The sequence below is a fragment of the Coenobita brevimanus genome, unplaced genomic scaffold, assembly GCF_032717465.1.
Source record: "Coenobita brevimanus isolate Jiangsu-jjx unplaced genomic scaffold, ASM3271746v2 jjx.HiC_scaffold_143, whole genome shotgun sequence".
In the NCBI taxonomy this organism is placed as follows: domain Eukaryota; kingdom Metazoa; phylum Arthropoda; class Malacostraca; order Decapoda; family Coenobitidae; genus Coenobita; species Coenobita brevimanus.
In genome coordinates this window covers 17,234-37,237 of record NW_027642265.1, presented here as the reverse complement: position 1 = coordinate 37,237, position 20,004 = coordinate 17,234, and the positions used below count along the sequence as shown (strand labels likewise).

Genomic DNA, 20,004 nt, shown 5'->3' with positions numbered 1-20,004 from the left:
ATCGTACTTTTATAATATATAAAAGTACATCTAATCTGGAAACCTAGCAGCTTGGTGACATTTTTAACAATTAAAAATCTCATCCATTTAGGAAGCTAATGGAGGCACCCTGGAAGACACACACACACACACACACACACACAAATGCCTTTCTAAAGGCTTGCCAGTTACTACAGAATATTCAGGTGGTACATGTGGCTGTGATCAAAAGCGATCTAACTCAAGGGGTGTTTGGGGTGCCATGCCCATCAGAGCAATGGCGCATAAATCATTGCCATCAGAGCAATGGAGTGAACCAGAGCCATCAGAGCAATGGAGTGTGAACCATAGCCATCAGAGCAATGGTGTGTGAAGACTGGGTGGATGTGAAATATGTATCAGCGTCCCACGTATGACATTCAGATAAGTGCTGGTGCCCTGATTAACGAGCAACACATCGGCCCAGACTATACTCAATTCAACAAGTCCGACACCATCAGGAATGACATCAGTGCCTTAGGTGTTGATGACCCCACAGATATGGTGCCAGGCAGGGTGAAAATGGCATATAGTCCGATTGTTTGTTGTACCCAGGGGTTATGGCCTCAAAAGCGTCCTCTCAGGTACATCCAACACCCACACGGCACATAATAAACATTTGTGATAAAAATTACTAAAATCAAAATTGAAAATACATTATTCAATGGAAAAAATATAAAAAAAAACAACCACGTGATTGTCACACGCAAGGGCCGAGTGCATGTGATTGCCGGAACGTCCTCCCTTTGTGACATCTCGCCGTTCACCTTACGTGCCAGTTGTGGGTTCGCGCAGTACAACCTAGGGCCAGGGCATCACATTTAAGACCCCTTCTTAGCGACCCCCTCGTAAGAAGACCATCCCCACACAACTAGCAAGCATGGCGAGACGACATCAATTTGACAGAAACTGGGAGGCTATGTATGTGTGGACTATTCTAAGTACCCAACCATCCAGGCCTCACACGAAGAGAGACAGTGAGAGAGAGGTAAAGGGGAGGGAGGGGGGGACATGACTCAGCCAGGGAAAACACCTGATATTCAGTCAGCTAAACGGTACGGTAAACCATACCATGTCTGGGCTTGGCAAATTTTTACGGCCGGACACCCACTCCTGACACCAACCCTCCCCAATTCATCCGGGCTTGGGACCGGCATTGAGTTGAGCCGGCATCCTCCTGGGATCAAACGCAACTCAATGGCTGGGTTAAAAGGTTACATACTCCTTCTAATTTAACTTGGCCTAAAACTGCCATCTACCCATGATTCCCTGCAAGGTTAACAAGCACCTGTCATCTGGTGTACGGATTATTTTTTATATTTTTCCTCCCTCTGTTCTGTTATTTTATAATCATCATCATTGGGACCTCCTTGCCCACCCAGGGCAGGGTGAGGAGTAGAAATGTCCAGACAGCCCAAATTTGTCCAATCCAATGGGCCACGCTTCCATTCACTCATCATTCAAGCCCACGGAATCCTGGCTGTATCGGATAATTATGCAAAAACATTCAACATGTTCTGTGGCTTCACATAGCCTAAACATATCCAATAGTCAATCTGGACACTGTCACATTAAAAAAAGGGTTGCCAATTCCCTGATCATGCACTTCTCACAATATTCACCTTCTGCTTGGCCTACCTCGCCTCCTCCCTCCTTCAAATTCATCCAGCCAGCTCGATCTCTTGTCAGGTCCCTAGCCTCACCAACTTCCATACCTCTCTTCCTCACACACTTATCCACCATATCCCTCCACCTTCTCCTTGGCCTACCTCTCCTCCTCCGTCCTTTAAATTCACTCAGGTTAACCTTTTTCACCACTCTATTGTTATCCATTCTCTCCACATGACCATACCATCTCAGTACACTCTCTTCGATTCTGGTGTCCACAAACTTCCTCACTCTGCGACTTTCATCTATCTATCTATCTATTGCCAGACGCCTCAATCCCGTTTGGGGTGGCCACAAACAAATCGCCTCCAAGTCGCCCTGTCCCCCGCCATTTCACTCCCCTGCTCCCAGCTCACACCCCCCTCTCTCATATACCTCTCCACCCCATCCCTCCATCTCATCCTCGGCCTCCCCCTCCCTCTTTCCCCCTCCACCTCACTCACATACACTCTCTTCGTCAGTCTTTCATGAATCACATTATTTCGTATCCTATCCACTCTCTGTACTCCATATACATATACAAGACAACAGCAATAATAATGCAAATATATCAATGGAAATTACAACAGGAAAAAATCTACATGAGTAATCAGAATAATCGCACATCACAAAACAACAACAATAATAATAATAAATAATAATAATAATAACCATCTTCTGTGTACCTCTCACAATAAATCATCACATAATACACCAAGATTATCTTCACATATATCCTACTAATCTCCATTCACTTCTCAAACATTAGTAAGCATAACAGTGTGCGCAAAATACCTCTAAGTTCCTTGTCTTGTACAGCCTCTCTCCTGTCTTCCAAGCATCCTCGTTTCGTTTCGTTTTTAAAGGCCCCAACATGCTTGCATGTGTCGGCCTTGGTCACCTAATGGCGGCTCTCCACGCTGCACGACCCATTTCAGCCTCCCTGTTCAGTCCCTTAACTCTAAGGTCACACTTAAAGACCTCGTCCCATGTCTTTCTCGGTCTACCCCTCATAACCCCACCCCCAATATTAACACTTCTCACCTTCCTCACCCGATTATCATCCCTCATCCTCCTACTGTCTTTTTGTGTGTTCTTCTCTTCCATTCTTTTTTCCTTGTCTCGTACAGTCCTACATGTTTTCCTTATATCCTACGTCCTGTCCTGTTTTCCTGCCATCCTCCTTTCCTCCTGTTTTCTTGACCTTCTAGCCTCCTTCACCCTCCTCCTCCCCTAAAACCCCAGTTATTATCCTGCTGTCTTCCCTTTTTTCTACACTCCCTTCTCCTTCCAGTCCTTGTATACTTTCCATTCACTACATCCTTACCTCCGTGCCTTGATACACTCCTCCTGCCAGTCTTCTTTGCTCCTGTTTTCCTACCCTTCCTCCTTGAGTCTCTCTCTCATTTGCTTCTCGGTTCCTCTGCCCTTATCCTTTTCGTCTCCCTGGTCTCCACCCTTCCTCCGTACTGTCTTCCTTTTCTTCATCCATCTTCTTTGTCTCTTGCTCCTTCCTTCTTCCTGTCTTAGCATCTTACTCTTTTCTTACCTTCCACATCTCCTAGAAGAGAACGGGATAAAGAGTAACTTACTGGACGAAATTTGAAACGACTTAAAAACGATCAATAAATAACTATACTGTTTTTACACTAACTTGGCTGAGATATGTGTCCTTTGCAGCATATTTCACACAGCTTAATGATAGAAAAAGACAATTCTACGGCTCTACATCCATTCCATAGCACTTCTTCGTGACTGGCACCGTATTCTTGGGTTAATCTCTCGTTAAAACCCAGTATTCAAGGCGGAGATGTGACACTTTTAGGACAAGTTATGGTAAAAAAGGTATAATCACTTGAATACCCTAACCATACTCACCTCTTTCTTACCTCCATTAACTGATTTCACAATAGCTGAATACTCAAGCTCCAGTAAGTAGGTACAAGGTGGAATTAGAGATGGGGACTTAACAACTTTCTTAGACTTCACCTCACAATAGCACCAATTATATCCTCAATCAATCCTAATTTCCACTTACTTATAATTACCAGTAAACAGGAACGTGTTCATAAAATAGCTGCAACTAGAAATAACTTAAAATCTATCTATTCCTGTCAATAATTTATCACAAAACACCAATTTCTTTACCATACCCTCATCCTCCTTATCCCTATTATATAACATTTAACATAAATAACAGAAAAAGGTGAATAAAGAGGCTGTAACAAGGTAGAAAAATGGATCAGGATATCAAGATAACTTTCATCACCTCACAGTAACACAATTTCATCTTAAAACATAAAAATTCCCTTAACATTTATATCCTAGTTATCTCCATTTGCTTATCTAACACTAGCAGGCATATTATTGTACATAAATTACCCGCAAGAAGTCAATATATACAGACTTATAGGTGGATAATTATCTACACTTTCTTACATTTATTCTCGTAAAAACACGAAGATTTCCTTAACTGAAATCTAAGAGTGTTTCCCAAACTTTAACATCTGCCGGAACGCTTCTCAATCGCTGTTGCTTCTTGGCGCGCGCGAAAACACACGCAATCGCTGTCGCTTCTTGGCGCGCGCGGGAAAACACACAATTTGTCGCTTCTTGGCGCGCGCGGGAAAACACACACACACACACACACACACACAATGATGTGAATCAACTGAAAATCATTGCATAGCTTCGTCATTCTTACAGTCTTCAGTGTGATGTATGGGCTTGCTTTTGGTGACAAAGACTATCTGAAAGGATGCTTCTTAGTTGCAGGCGCTTTATCAGGTTCTGCTTCCAACTTGTGTATTTGTTTTTAGTGGCAATATAGCGTGAGAAACCAGCTTCACACCTATACGGTGTTGCAAATGGCATCAGATGTTTCATTGCTCGTTTTGTAATATCAGGATACTCGTGCAAGAGCTTTGCCCAAAAGGTATGCAGCGAGTCTTTATCAAATGTTGTTCTGAGCGTTTGATCTATTAAAATTTCAATCAGCTGCTAATTTTCCTTCACAGACAGGGTTTGTCCTATTACAGAACCAGAATCCATAAATGGACAGAGGGTCTGCCTGCCTGAGAAATTATTCCCTCAAAGTATTACTTAATTGCCTTAAATGGTGAACAATGCATTCTCCTGAACTTCCATCCAACTGCAAGGAATTATTAGTCAGGAACAGATGAAGAGTTGGAAAACATTCACTTTGTTTTGCCTTTGCACAATCAACCTAAAAGTTTACTTTGAGAAGATTCAATTTTGTCCTGAACCTTCAGTATGTCACATCTGAGCCTTGCAATGACAAGTGCAGTTCATTTAGTTTTAAAAACATCTGTACAGTAAGATAGCCGTTTCACTGACCAGACTTCGTCACTATTTAACAGAGAAAAGCTGTTTCCTGTAAGAAAGATCACTCATCTTTCGTATCACACACACGTGAAAGAATTTTGCCGCGGGATAACCAGCGCACCTCCGTGTGCAGTAACTAAGCACTATGACTGGGCCCCATCTCCTAGCAGAGCCGTACGCAGCTGCGAATTTCGTGGTCTAGCTCTGATGAAATTTACCACCTTGAATACCTCATCCAGCATAACTTTAGTTCGCATGGCATCCTCATTACTGCAAGTGCACGTCTATTAAGGCAAGTGTCTGCCTGATGGAGCAACGTTTCTAATAAGAGCCAAAACACCTTTTACTGGGCCTGTCATTGCTTTTGCACCATCAGTGCAAACGGCTGTTATCTAATTATACTAAGTAGATAAACGTAAGTCAATTACCTGTATCCTGTATATGGGAAGGAAGGGAACTGGTGCGGTGTAGCATCCTTGCCGGGACGAAATACAGGTTTCTCCCTTCAGATGGGGACGTAACCTGAAAAGCAGTCAACAATTTTACACCATAAAACAATAAAACTTCCTGACCATTCTAACCTCTAAACAATATTAACTTGTCTAAATTTAACAAGTGCAATAATGTAGCTAACTTGGTTGAAAATGGTTGAAATCAAAGCCAAGTACGTGGGACGCCGGCCTCTTTGGCATCTGTTCACGTGAGACGCCGGCCTCTTAGGCGTCTGTTCATCCATCACCATTTACCATCTCAAAACACCAATAACCCTTATGATACCTCATTCAAAGTTATCTCTATTACCTTTACTAAAACTAGTAACAAGAATAAAGCGGGCAAAACATGTGTAAGTAGTCAAAAACTTGAATTAGGACGGCTACTTACGAAGCCAATTCTTCGGCGTCCCCAGCCCCCAATCTCATCAATTATCTGAAAAGCGTCACCATTAAACTATTTCCCTACCATACTCACCTCCAAGTGATCACCAATAGCCTACCTAAAATCAGTAAATAAAGTAATGCTTGCAAATTAACTGTGACTAATAAAAGAAGGTGAATTAAAGTCGGATGCTTACCACGCTGTCCTGCTCTCTCAAAATGGCGTCGGGATCTGCTTGGCATTCATAAAATGTCCATTAGCAACTTACTATTAACCGAAAAAGACTTGTTTGGTCCAATTTTTTCCAGTTTAATATTTCCCAACCTTGGTTGCAGTGAAAGAAAAAATATAAAAAGATAAAACATTCTTATCCACGCGCACCTGCTGAATTTTGGCGCCAACCCGCCGATTTCAAAAGCTCAAAGTTTGCTTTACTCATTTCACTTTAAACAGCCCAAAACTGCCATCTGTATATCTAGACCGATGAGTCTCAGTTTTCTGGTGAAGACCCTCTGTCCACTTGCTGAATTTCACCAATTTTGTGTGGAGACCACAGCTGAGACGGGTACTCCAGTTTAGGGAGGACCAGGGACTTCCAAATTGGTAATAGATGATCATTCTTACATTTTTTTCTTTTCTTTAATCTAACGTAATTCTCAGGATGATAATTCTTGCATTTTTCTTATCTAATGTAACAATCTACGCTAATCTACCATTAACAACCCACACTAATCTAACGTAACTGAACCTACACTAATCTGACATAACCCTTTCGCTGCGCTTTATGACTATAGTCCTATGAATTATTCCCTTTCACTTCAGAATACGAGTGTAGTCGACGGACATCAGGAAACGATTTGAACTGACCGCGGTTTACTGCCACGGGGTCCCGTTCGTGCCCGGGCCCTCAGACGGGTGGTGGTTAGTACTACTGGCGAGGATGAGGTTGCAATCATGTGCTCGTGGCTACAATGGTATTTTGTGTGTTGTGTAGCCGACTCAAGCTGCATGCAAGAAGATAATGAGTAATCGAGGAAGAAGAGACACAGGGCTAGATAGGAGGGAGGAAGGAAATGAAGAAAATATGGAACCCACACAAAGTAGGAGGTACAACAACGCGGATTCATAAACATTTGTGATGTCATCATCCTGGTGCATTGTGGGTTAGCGCGCGGAACTGTGAGTGTTTTGGTTTGGTACGTGGGTGAATATTTTCAGATTCTGGAGACTTATACGTGGTGTGTGTACTTGTCTCGTAACGAATAACAATGCCACACTTTTGCTGCATTGTCGGCTGTGGAAATAAGACCAATAAACACCCCAGTCTCTCCTTTTATGGTACTGAAGATCCCAAGTCAGGGAGAAGCACGAAAGAAATTAACTGCAGAAAGGAGAAAATTATGGTGGTGAGTTGGAAATGCATTTTTTGGCTGGCTGTGAGCTGGAGAAATGGGTGCATGTAGAGGTAGGGAAATGTGCTAAAAGATGATGAATGGGAATAAAAGGGAGAAATGAATGGGTGGATAAGGTAATTGGAAAAGTGAGGTGGCTGGCTTGGTGTTAGTTGTGGTGATTTTGGGTTCGGGTTTTTCAAGATCTGGATTTATGGTGGGTGGAAGGTGCTGTAAGATTAATAAATAGGAGTGTAGTGCAGAAAAAAGTGTACCAGGAAAGGAAAAGAATGGTAGATGAAGAGAAGGTTATGTTGGGGTTACGATTGTGTGTGTGTTGTGGGAATGGTGAGCTTGAAAAAGCATTTTTTATTTTTTAGACCTGTGGCAGGGTGTTGGCTGCTTGTAGTGGTGGGAGAATAGGTAGAATGGGTAGTAATAAAGGTAAAAAAGATTAGAAAAGGTGGAAGAGTGCAGTAGGATGAGTATTTGGCTGAAATGGGGTAGAATGGGTACTGTCGATTCATGGGTTCGGGTTATTGGCAGGAAACTAAAGTTGTTGTGGTGGGGGACAGAAGCATTTGTAAATATTGTTGAATGAATGGAGGGGTGGGACAGGTGGTGGTGCACCCAAAAAGGTGATAGTTGAGGGGAAGGATGTGTAACTGTTATGGAGAATTGGATTTTGTGTTCAGAAATGCCAACTACTGTAAGATAAGAATCATGAATATAAAAACAAATACTGAACTACTATCTAATAACTATAGAAACCACATAATACAGTAGAAGTCCTATTTTTCGGCATCTATGGGACCAGGCTAGTGCCGAAAAATCAAAATTGCCGAATTATCAAAAACCCTACCCACTCAATACCTTATATGTTTTGGTGAACACTATCATCACTACTCATATCATTACAAATGTGCTTGGAGAGAGTACTGTATACTGTTTGATACTGTACAATACTGTAATGAATACAGTACTATACATGAATATGAAAAATAAAGAAATTAGTGAACATACTGTATATAAATGTAATGGTACAGTAGGCCTACAAGTTCACATGCACTTACCTAAACTTATAGTAGGTTCCTTAATTACATATGTACAATAGAAGGGGTTGATTGGACTCTGCTACTGCTGGAAGAAGTCCCCAGCAGTAGAGGGTCCTCATGGAGAATTTCAAGACTGACGAAAAAAATCGGAAAATCTGCCGAACGATCAGAGATTTTCGTAAATGGGACTATTTCTCAAAACTGCCGAAATGTCAGATTTGCCGGGGAATTGGATGCCGAAGAATTGGACTTTTACTGTAATATTGTTTGTGTTTTGATATGAATAATATCCAAACAAAAATAATCTTCACCTTGACCAACTTTGCAGTCACAGTGTGCTGTTACTACCACACCATCATGTGTAGCAACAATCCATGAATGCATTGCTGTAGCACCAACAGATTGTGAATGTAGAACCTGAAATAATCATCATGTATTAAAAAAGAAGTAATTATGTTGTGGGCATTAACCATTCTCACTATGATGACACTCTCCTATCATATACTGTGTTTATAAAGGACAGGTAGGGCCCTCATGACTGAAGCACTATTCTACTGGTTGCATCATTTAAGGAAAGCCAGCATATCCTGGCTTCCAAGAATATGAACACCAGATGTTTATGTTACTACCAGTAACAGAGAGAGAGAGAGAGAGAGAGGTAAAAGAGAACTATCATCGATACTGGAGTGGAATGTACAGAATGAGGTGTGGTACTTACTCTGCCTCTGACAATCACAGGTTGGCCTGGTCTGGATTCTGCTACACCAACTGAGTAAGAATAACAAAAGTTCATAATTCTACCCCCTTTGTACTTATTATTTCCTTGTTTCTGGATCCTACATAACCCTGTCTTTAAGTGGAAAAAAGGGCCAAGAAGATGGTAATGATGATTGTGATTTTAATGGTGATGATGATGCTGATGTTTCTCCCTAAAGAGAATAATATATGAGAATAATAATTTCTTTCTGATCACCTTTAGCATCTTCCAATATCTTTAGCATCTTCCAGTACTGTATGATAGACAGCATATGAATATTGCCATTTGATTATGGTCTCGTCAGCTTAGGAGACTTCCTGGTACTCATACTCATTTATTTAATTTGCACAGTACATTACACTCAAATATACAGTGGTATTGTAATAACTGAACTGAAACTTAACAAATTAATCACTGGTCTGACCAAGATTCGATCTCAGACCCTCGTGCTTGATACACACACACGTTACCACTGAGCCAAAGAGAAGGTCCCCTCTTTGCATCTAGGCAGTGCGGGCTTTTATACACCCCGTTACAGTATGTCATTCATGTCTTTATTATTGATGTATACTGCTTACATAACATAAAGAATATTGATGTCTTTTTTTCAAAAGTGAACTAGTGAGGAAGAGGTGCTAAAAGGCATCTGTTCCCTTGTGGCCAGAGTCTTGTGGGCTTAAGAGACTTTTTGGCGTCTCTTTCAGCCTAATGTTCTCTTTTATGTTTTATAATTTCAATATGGATATTGTTTGCATACAAGACAGTGTGAAGATGCTCTGTTTAGCTGTTAGTTATACCATAAAATTATTCCCTTGTACAAAGGGAAAGGGGAAAAAGAAGTGTGTGGTAATCATAGGGGCATTTGTCTTCTTAGTATAATAGGAAAAGTGTATGGTAGGATACTTATAGACAGAGTTAGAGAAAGAACAGGGAAATTATGAGAGAGGGGGGTGTGAGTTGGGAGCGGGGCAGTGAAATGGCGGGGGACAAGGCGACTTGGAGGCGATTTGTTTTTGGCCACCCTAAACGGGATTGAGGCGTCTGGCAATAGATAGATAGATAGATTTCTGTAAATCACAGAGTTAATCAAGTAAGTAATGACAATCCTGCATATAACCAGAGTTTGCAGATGTATGTCATTGTGTTGTAAGTGTACAGTATGGTATAGTACTGTACTATGTTTTTTTTGCTTAATTTTTCCAGTTGGATACAATATTTTGTATATATGCTGTACAGTATATCAGGCATGTTTAATTATGAATGACTGTGTATGACAAGACTTATGTAACTACCCTGTACTGGTGTGTGACAAGAAAAAGATGTTGATCAGTAGTTACGGTACCAGCTTTTCCTCTTAACACCTTTGGTCAGGTGACATTTTTATTGTATTCTTGCTAAAACTAGACAAATTTATTAATGCAGCATATTTTAACCTTTGGCAAAGGGCTGAAGGTATACGTTGTTTGCCTTCCACTGTGAAAAAGTGTTGCCTTGGCTAAATAACATCATCTAGGGCTAGCAGAAACATAAAGTACATCACTGGAGTGAAAGTGTTAATAGGTAATGATATTATTGCAGGTTGTGGATGATGGTGAGCCTGACCGTCTGTATAGCGTAATTGATGTGGAGTGCCGAGGACATGACCCAGCGGTGCTACCATCATACCTCACCTTCCTCTCCACCGCTGCATCTCACCTCGGAAGTACAGTTCAGGACATGTTAGTTCAACCTACTTTTTGTCTTATTAACCATATGTGACACATCAGGCTTTAAATATGAGATGTAGTTGGGGTTTATTGCATACAGAATACCATTCAAGTGTGAGTGATATAATGACTCTTGCTTTAATTATCTAAATTAATTAGCCCATCCCAGGCCCCTGTGCTCCTGATGGGGGAGGAGAAGATTGCATAACAGAGACATAGGTGGGTGGAGGGTTGGTCTTACTACTTTTCCACCCCTCTCTTGGCATCTCCTCATTCCAAGTGTTCCATAGCATCTCCAATTTCATATCATTTATAATTCATTGCAGCTTCTCCATCCATCCATTATGTTAAGGATCATACCTTACCCTAGCCATGTGGGAAAAAAGGTCAGTCATCATCATCATCCGGACCTCCTTTCCCACCCTAGGGCAGAGTGCACAGTAACAACGTCCAGACAGGCCAAATTTGCCCGATCCAATGGGCCACGCTTCGATTCGCTCACCATTCAAGCCCCCGATATCCTGGCTCTATCTGATATGTCAAAAACATTATGTAAATGAACTACGTCATATGTGCTTAAGTTGCAAAAATATCAGTGCAGTTTTTTTAAGCAATCCTTTGGTGAACATAAAAAGTTGATAAATACCAACTTCCATGAATAACATCCAAAGAAACACTGGAGAATGAGGAAGCAAAACTCAGAGCCCCTAAACACACACATTCTCTCTCTCTCTCTCTCTCTCTCTCTCTTTATGTCCCCATTGTCTTGACACTGTGACCCTCTTTTACTTAGGCTCATTCCTTCCTGTTAATCATAAGTCCACTTCATTGTCTTCCACCCCAAGCCTCATTTATACGTAACCTTTCCATATGGCTTCGTCCTTTTATAGTTTGTTCTTGTTACCTTCAGATGGTTTTATTCAACATGGTAAACATATCTCTACCAACCCCCATCCTAAATCTTGCCCTAGCTGAATGTAAATGTCTTTAGGCAGAAGAAATACTGTAATACAAAAAATATGTAATCGTAGAGACTTGGTGACTAATTTTTACACACCTTCATTGTCTTTGTAACATTTTCTGGGTAGTGGATAAAGGTTGTTAGCTAAAGATAGGCAGTAGATTAGTCTTATACCTACCTTATTCAGTAGCATTGTAATTGTGGCAGTATCACCATCATTTTAGAGCAGTTTTTTTGCATTCACATAGGGTGGGAAAATGTTTAAGAAGGCTGTTGCATCTGTTTTGTGCCAAGGAGAAAGAAATCTTGAGGTAGAATTATAGGCATAAATATTGATACATTTCAGTACTATAAATCAGTAGGATAAATAATGAGGTTAGTGAACAGTGAGTTTTAAAACCCAGTGGTGCAATCTGTGGTGCCCAGCAAAGTTTCAGAATGTTATGGTGGGGTCACCTAACCGTTTGACGAAAGAGTGAAGTGGTAATTTCATCTGCAGTTGTACATTCTCCCCTTACATGGTATAAGAGGAATGAGGTTGTTCAAAACACAGGTGTTGGGTGGTGAGCGTGTCGTATCTCTACACCGTGACAAAGGGGGAGGGGACACAGTACCTCCAAACTCCTACTCTCACCTCTTTTGGTAGCTTCTTGTGAAACATGTGGAATTCATTGGTGGCATTTAGTCTCCTTTATCCCTAGGTTAAAAAAAAAGTTTCAGTAATTACAGACTTGAAAACTCAGCTTCTCCCCACCAAGGCTGTAAGCCATAAGACAAAAGTTGAATCCTCTGTGTTGTTGTTGTTGTTGTTGTGAACTTGTGACCCCAGGTTTATCTGAATGTGATCTGGGTGGACTGTAGATTGAAACTGGATTTCTCTTACAGTTCACCATCCTCTTTTAGGGGGATTGGGATGGAGTTGAGAATGTTTGAATAACCAGGCAGTTTTTGCTATGTCAGTTCCACCATGTGAAGGTATCCAGCTGCAGGATCAAGCCTCCCTGTTTAACTGAAATATAGTTTAAGAAATATCTGTATGCCTTTCCACAAGTAACTCTATAGCCCAATAGAGAAAAATATAAATCAGTATAAAAGCTTATATCTTTCACAGAGCTTGGCCCACAAAGCACATAAAACGGTGGACATTACTGAAGTCGGTGCACATCCACAAGAAACACCGAGTGCAGTATGAAGCCAGAACCCATTTCCTCACTTTATCACTCCCGCGCCTCACACAGTCTACTGCTGACACCTACCTTGAGTATATCCAGCGTAATCTTCCAGAGGGTGTCGCTATGAAAGTTACCAGGGTGAGAACCATTTAAGCGTATTGTTGAAATTTGAATGTTTGATGAATGAAAGCCAGGGTGGTTGTGAACATTGTGCATCTGAGCTGAAGGTCAGGAATCATTATGCAATAAGTCCCCATTTTCCCACCTACCAAGTCCAAGTAAATTACATCTGGTGGTGCAATTAGTAGAGTGCCCTGGTCAGAGCATATTGTGGCATATGCTGTGGTTGAAGTCCAGGAGATGGCCAGGGGTTTTTCTGTCATGTTGAGGCACCAGGGGCTCTGGTCTGAATTAATGGTAGCCTAATCTCAGGTCCCTACACTTGGATGAAGGCAAAATGGGATTTGTCATTTTCTTCTAGTCGTGGGGGGATTATGATTGAAGAGTTGAGAGGAAGGATGGGACTGGAGTGCATTGGTGTTGTGATGAGGAGGGATGGATTGAGATGGTTTGGGCATGGGGAGTGGATGGAGAATGACAGTTGGGTGGGGAAGGTGAGAAGAGTGAACATCTGATGTAGGGTTGTAAGAGGCAGACCGAAAAAGACCGGGGATGAGGTAATTGAGTGTGACCCCAGGGATAAGGGACTGCATAGCGAGGCACTACCCAACCCAACATTGTAAATGGTTTCTTGGTTCACAAGAAACCATTTGGCCTGTCACGTAGTGTAGAGAGACCCGAAGGCAGTACTTCACTGAGTGAGTGGATGATGGGTGCTCCCATCTGTCGTGTAAGAAAATATTATTTGGTAATGAAATTGCTGGGCATTGGAGTGCATAGCTATGGAGTGTCAGGTGCCATGTCATGAACTTTAGAGTTATGAAGTGAAGCCAGTAAACAATACATACCAGAGTGCACTAAATTAGCAGAATCATTTCAAAAATTGAAATGTGTTTTATGACATTGTTTGATTTCTATTGAGGGTTTTTTTTTTTTGAAATGTTTGTTGCAAATTCCTGAGCTGTCTGTTACTGTACTTAGTAACTATCCTGCCTCCTAATGTAGTAAGTGAGTTGTTTATGACAGAAAAATTGTAGAGAACCCCCCCCCCCTCCACAGTTCAGCCAGACAATGTAAAACATATTTTGAAAATTGTATTTGATTGTCGGCTGAAACTTAATGCAGTACTTCCTGAGTAGCGTTGTTAATTATAAGGTGTCATGTTTTGTTATTTTTTACATTTCTAGGATCCTGCCTACCATTTTGGTGGTGGGAAATACAGTTAGGATGAGGATACATTTCTAGGCATAAGGAAGTCTTTTTAACATCTTGCAATTTTCCACCCACAACATAAGCCTTTGAGTAGCTGTGGTGAGTGGCAAGGTGTCTGGTGGTTAGAGCATTCCAGTTGGAGTGGCAGCCCTGCATAGGTTTGATCCTTGAGAGGTGACTGGAGACTTTTCAGTCATGTAATACCATCAAGAGATGCAGGCAGGTCATCTGCTCTTAAATATACTGTGCTTAGTAGTCTAACCTCAAGTCCTACACCCCAGAGGTATGGGAAGTATGCTGGTCATCTGCCCTCAAGTATACTTGACTCCAATAGCCTAGCCCCAGGCTCCCTACACCTTGAAGGCATTGATGTATAATTGGCTGTTGTTTTTTTACATTTCTATACTCTAGAATCCTACCCTCCATTTTTGTGATGGGAAATAGGGTCAGGATAATGATGAGGATAAATTTTTATGCATTAAGCATTTTCTTTTTAGCATTATAGAGTGTCTCACCCTAAACAAAACCCTTCAGATAGCTGCGGTGCAGTTGGTGATAAAGATTTGCATCATGTTTCACTCATACTCCTTTACACTGTCCTCAGCTGGCTAGTATTCTTTAACTGTGAGAGCCTTTGTCTGTTTCTGTGCTCAAATAGTTCACCTCTTCTGCTTTCCATTATTCTTGCTGGTTAAAATTCCTAAGATGTGAGATGCTTGGGGTGTTTTTCAGCCTTAATATTACACCTCCTCTGCTTGTCACTTTCTCTTTTTCGCTAATATTCCTTAACTGAGAGTGGCTTGTTATGTTTCTTTGCCCTAATATTTCACCTCTTCATCTTGTCACTTTCCTCAGCAGGTTAGTATTCTTAAGCTGAGAGAGGCTTGTATGTTTCTCTGCCTTAATATTTCACTTCTCCTACTTCTCGCTTTCCTCTGCTGGCTGATATCCTAAACTGTGAGAGTTGTGGTATATTTTTCTGTCTGCACATGTTGCTCTTTTAGTAATGCATCAGGGAGGAAAGTGATGGACATGCCTAAGCGTGAAGGAGATGCAGTGGAAAAGGAGATAGACTTTTGCCCTTGACTGTGCATAAAACCTTGAGATTTTTTTAAATATGTAGATTTCTGGGTACAGCTGTGGCTCAGTGGGTTAGAGCGCTCCTCTCTGGCCGAAGGGTCGGAGGATCGAATCCACCCAAGGGTCATTGGTAGACATCAGGAAGGGCATCCAGTCATAAAATGCTACACGCTCCAATCCAAAGTCCTCTACCCAGGGGCAACGCCTTAGCCCTTCGGGGATACCTGGTGTAAAATCAAATTATTTTTTATTTTATTATTCTGGGTACTGTAGAATTCTTTTTAATGTTCAAGAGTTCCATACCGATCAGCAGAATCCTTTGAGTATCATTGGTATAGAATAATGCCTGTTTTTTTCTTTTTAAATATCTGCACATTATAGCCTCTCAGAGTTTACAATCCATAAGCAGAGTTCTTCATGTTGTGCTGGTAAAGGAAAACCTCCACATGTTGTTATTTATACTTTTTAGCATCTTAGGGTTCTGTTCTCTGTGGTTTTTCAGATTTTTAGCACCTCTTCCATAGAAATTTGTTATGCACAGAACACCTTAATGTCCTCTTGTATATTATTGATGCAAATTATGCTGATAGGAAAGCAATATAAATAAAATAAAAAGAGGGATGTGTGTTTGTGTAAAGTGCCAGTTAAATCACTAAGGAAGAGGTGCTGTGAAGAGCCTCTGCCACTGATGATATACCCCTAGAGTTTCTAGCCCTAAGCAGAGTTCTCCAAGTAGCCAAAACATTTTCTTATCTGGTGGTGCTGCATTCCCAGCTGGAAGTACAAGGCAGCACTCACCTTTATCAGGGATCTCACTGCCTGTCCCCCACCACCCTCCTTCCTCACAGTGCAGAGTACATTTATGTGTAGTTGCCATCTTTCTATATGGGACAGTACAGATATGTTTATGTCCACCCTCATAGCTTATGGGGCAAAGTACAGGTGTGTTTATATGGGCCATCTTTCCTCTTGAGGCAGAGTATGTTTATGTCTGCCATCTTTAATTATGGAGAAGAATATATTCTGTATATTTATTTGTACTGTCTTTCATTATGGGGCATAGTAAATGTAGTGTTGTATGATTTTCTATTGATTATTTTTAAAAAATGGTAACAGCAGGTATGTGGTTAGGCCAGACATACTTGCTAGTTTTCTTTGTGTTTTATTAATAATAATAATAATAATACAGTATTTAAAAAAGGAACGAGCCAAATGGTTGAAGCCTGCAAAGAAATTTCTCTTCTCGTGGAAAAAATAAACAAGAGAACCAAAATCAAGGTGTGTTCATTTTGAGGTAATTGGACAAATTGGATGCACAAGAATTAAGGTTGTAGGCAGAGAGAAATTCATATTGTGGAAGAGTGTTCCAGAGTTGGCCCATTGCTTACATGAAAGCTTGAGAATATAGATTACTTCCTTTGTTGAAGAACTGGACAGAAAAAGGTGACAGTGCATTGATAGATGAATACTTCACACCCATTGTACTTGGGGAAGGTTATAGTAGACATTTCAGAAAAGCAGCGATCAGTGAAAAGCAGTAGTAGGAGGATAGAGCTGCAACAATGTGAAGAGAAAGAGGTTGTGGGGAGTCAGTAAGGTATCTTAATGATTTACTTGTTACCAATTGATTTGATAATCTGAGGTAGGCCACATTTTGCCCTTAGGCTGCTTGATGGATGCCCTGGCCTTAACCCTTTAATTGTAATGAATGCTTTCTTGGCCTTCTGTGAACTCTTTTTTAGATTTTTCACATTTTTACCTTGTAGAGTGACTAGGTACTCTTTACAGTACACAGGTCCCTTTTCTAGGATTTTGAATAGCTTCTGGGACATGGTGTGTAGTAGGTAGTATAGTTATGTGTAGAAGAAGAGCTGCATCTATATGTTTAAGTGAACTTCTTTGTTACTTCCTTGATGGTTTGTTTTTAGACTGACGAAGAGAGTGTATGTGAGTGAGGTGGAGGGGGAAAGAGGGAGGGGGAGGCTGAGGATGAGATGGAGAGATGGGGTGGAGAGGTATATGAGAGAGGGGGGTGTGAGTGGGGAGCAGGGGAGTGAAATGGCGGGGGACAGGGCGACTTGGAGGCGATTTGTTTGTGGCCACCCCAAACGGGATTGAGGCGTCTGGCAATAGATAGATAGATAGACATTAACTCCATCACCCTCCTGTGACTCCCATTCAGGTGAATAAAAGCATATAACATTAGCTAGAATAGAATACAAGAGTTGTCAACTGTGAGAGGGTACCAGTATTAATTTTATGGTTATGTACTCTCTCTCGGCTGAATAATGTTTGGCATTTGCTGGAATAAAGTACCAAAGTTGTCCTGATTAAGAGATGGCTAATATAGGAAAAGGCCAACCATATCTGCTAGGGAAGAAGAGAATGAAGCAGTCCATTGGTGAGGGAAGAAGGAAAAGGAAGAGGGGTGTAAGAGAGAGAGAGAGGAGAGGGGTATGTGAGACAACAGTGTAGACTGGAGACATTTCTCCTGGTTATCCTTGTCAGTGGAGGGTTTGCAGTAGGGAGCAAGTGTCACAGATTATGATGATGGTAATGGTGATGAATATTCTCTGCGACCATCATCCACTCACTTGATGTAGTGCTGCCTACTTCCTTAGCTTTTATCATTCTTTTTCTGTGCCTGCCCTCCTCTCTTCCTATTTCTCCTATCTTTCCTGTCACTTCTTATGCCTTTTCTTTCCTTTACAGGTGGCTTTACATTGAGTGACAAGCCAAATGGTTTCCTGTAAGCCAAGAAACCATTTACAACGCTGGGTGGTAACCATATAACCAAACCATACGTGCTCCCTACGTGTCAACAAGTGGGTTGGTGGAGGGTTGGTGCCCCTCCCTGTAAAACAACTAACTCAGTGTCAAATGGCCACCCTTTACGGGATTATGGTGTCTGGCAATAGAAAAATAGAAATAGATAGATTTCTAATGCATGAGTGAAGTGCTTACTCTAACTTGTGCATACAGCCATACTTTGTATGGTTTGTTACTAACATCAGTGTATTGGATTGCAGTCAAGTAATTTATTTTTATTGCTGACATTGCCTAATATTGAATAGTTTTTGCTTTGCTAATGAGTGTATCATCCACAGCATGAACTCCAGAAGCTTCCCCAACATGTCAAACCATCATCAGAAGTGTCGGTTTGATCATCAGACGCCTGCATCATCACTGCTTCATCAGTAAGTTACTAATGTATATATAGTTGTTGTTGTTTTAGTCCTTCATCCTGTCATGTTTTCAACTTTGGCCATTGCCCTTTTGCCTAACTGGTAACCACTATGTTCAGACAGTTTTGTGGATTTAGTAGATTGTATTGTACAAGATTACATAATGTAATTTGTGCTGAAGTACAGGTACTCAGCAAAAGCAGTAAAGGCTTTTGAGCATTTATGAGCAGAGGTGTGTGTAGGTGGTTGTGAGATTTACTGGGCCCCATTCGACTTGGCTTACATCAGGCAGCATGAAAGTCAATGAAGGACACTACAGATTTGTTTCCCACTAGTCAAAACAAATTCCACATAGCCCAACCTCAGAACTGGTGGGAGAATTGGCATGTAATGAATACTGTAGACTTGTTTTCCGTAAGCCAGACCTAATTCAGTGCAGTCCAGCCTCGCAGTGGATGTGGGGATTTGCATGTAAAGGAAAGACTGGATATGGTACCTTTTATTTGTCACTGAAAAAGAGAATCACAAAAGTTGAACACACATAAAGTACTCTATGCCAGTATAAAAACGTGCATCATATGAACTAAGCAAATGACGTGAAAAATAATGCTGTTTTAAACAGTGATGTTTTTCATCTTTGCCATTTCCATCATGACTTCTTGATAAGTACAAATTTTCAGATTACCAGAACTTTTCTGCCTAGCCCCTGGCTCCTGCGCTCCTCATGGAGCAATGTAGGATTGGATGATGGATGGATGGATTCTGTGTTTGCATACCTCTCTGTGGCAAACATTATTTTAATATCCAGTAGGCTTCTGCAAATAACAACTTCAACAGTAATTTTTCTGCGGATGTCAGCAACTTAAAATCTCTTCCCATTTTCTCAGATAGTATTAGGTATCACTTGAATAATGGAGATTTCATGGGAAGTGCCAGTGCATCATTGGAATTGAAGGATACATAATGCAGAACAGAGCTAAAACTTGACACTTTGAAGCGCCAAACTTGCACTTACAGCATAATGGGGTTAGATCTGTTAGATACCAGGTATAATTACAAACCCATATTGAGGTGAGTTGAACTTACAAAAATACTGGTCTGAATTCAATGAGTCAGACTTCCTAAGGGTGAAATTCACCATCAGCTGATTGGTGTAAGAAGTGTCGTATTATTCAAAGCCCTTATTTAGGTGATTTGCTAGCAAATCTCCGTTTCATCCAGAAAAATAAAAGCATTGGAAGTTAAAAGAGAAAAATATATAAGGTCAAAATCAGGAGTGGCAGAACCAGTTAATGTTTTTTACATGTATTTCAGCATCATGTCATTAACATTTATGCCAGTAACATGAGTTTTCTGGAACGTGTTGTATGTTATTTTCAAGCACTTACAGTATCGTTTCGTTTCGTTTCGTTTTTAAAGGCTCCAACATGCTTGCATGTGTCGGCCTTGGTCACCTAATGGCGGCTCTCCACGCTGCAC

General features: G+C 41.1%; 1 protein-coding gene across 1 annotated transcript; it reads left to right on the top strand.

Moving 5' to 3' along the window:
* Nucleotides 1-372: 372 nt before the first annotated feature.
* LOC145389582 (small ribosomal subunit protein uS10m-like) lies at nt 373-18,577 on the top strand. The gene is made up of 4 exons (XM_080264837.1): nt 373-534; nt 10,668-10,807; nt 12,868-13,066; nt 18,448-18,577. The coding sequence occupies exons 1-4, from the start codon at nt 373-375 to the stop codon at nt 18,502-18,504; spliced, it is 558 nt and encodes a 185-aa protein (XP_080120963.1). The 3' UTR covers nt 18,505-18,577.
* Nucleotides 18,578-20,004: the final 1,427 nt, after the last annotated feature.

Excerpts from the sequence above, each read along its gene's own strand:
- LOC145389582 (XM_080264837.1), top strand. The coding sequence starts at position 373 with ATGTATCAGCGTCCCACGTATGACATTCAGATAAGTGCTGGTGCCCTG. Across the intron at positions 10,808-12,867 it reads GGAAGTACAGTTCAGGACAT|AGCTTGGCCCACAAAGCACA; the intron begins GTTAGTTCAACC and ends TATCTTTCACAG. Across the intron at positions 13,067-18,447 it reads TCGCTATGAAAGTTACCAGG|CATGAACTCCAGAAGCTTCC; the intron begins GTGAGAACCATT and ends TATCATCCACAG.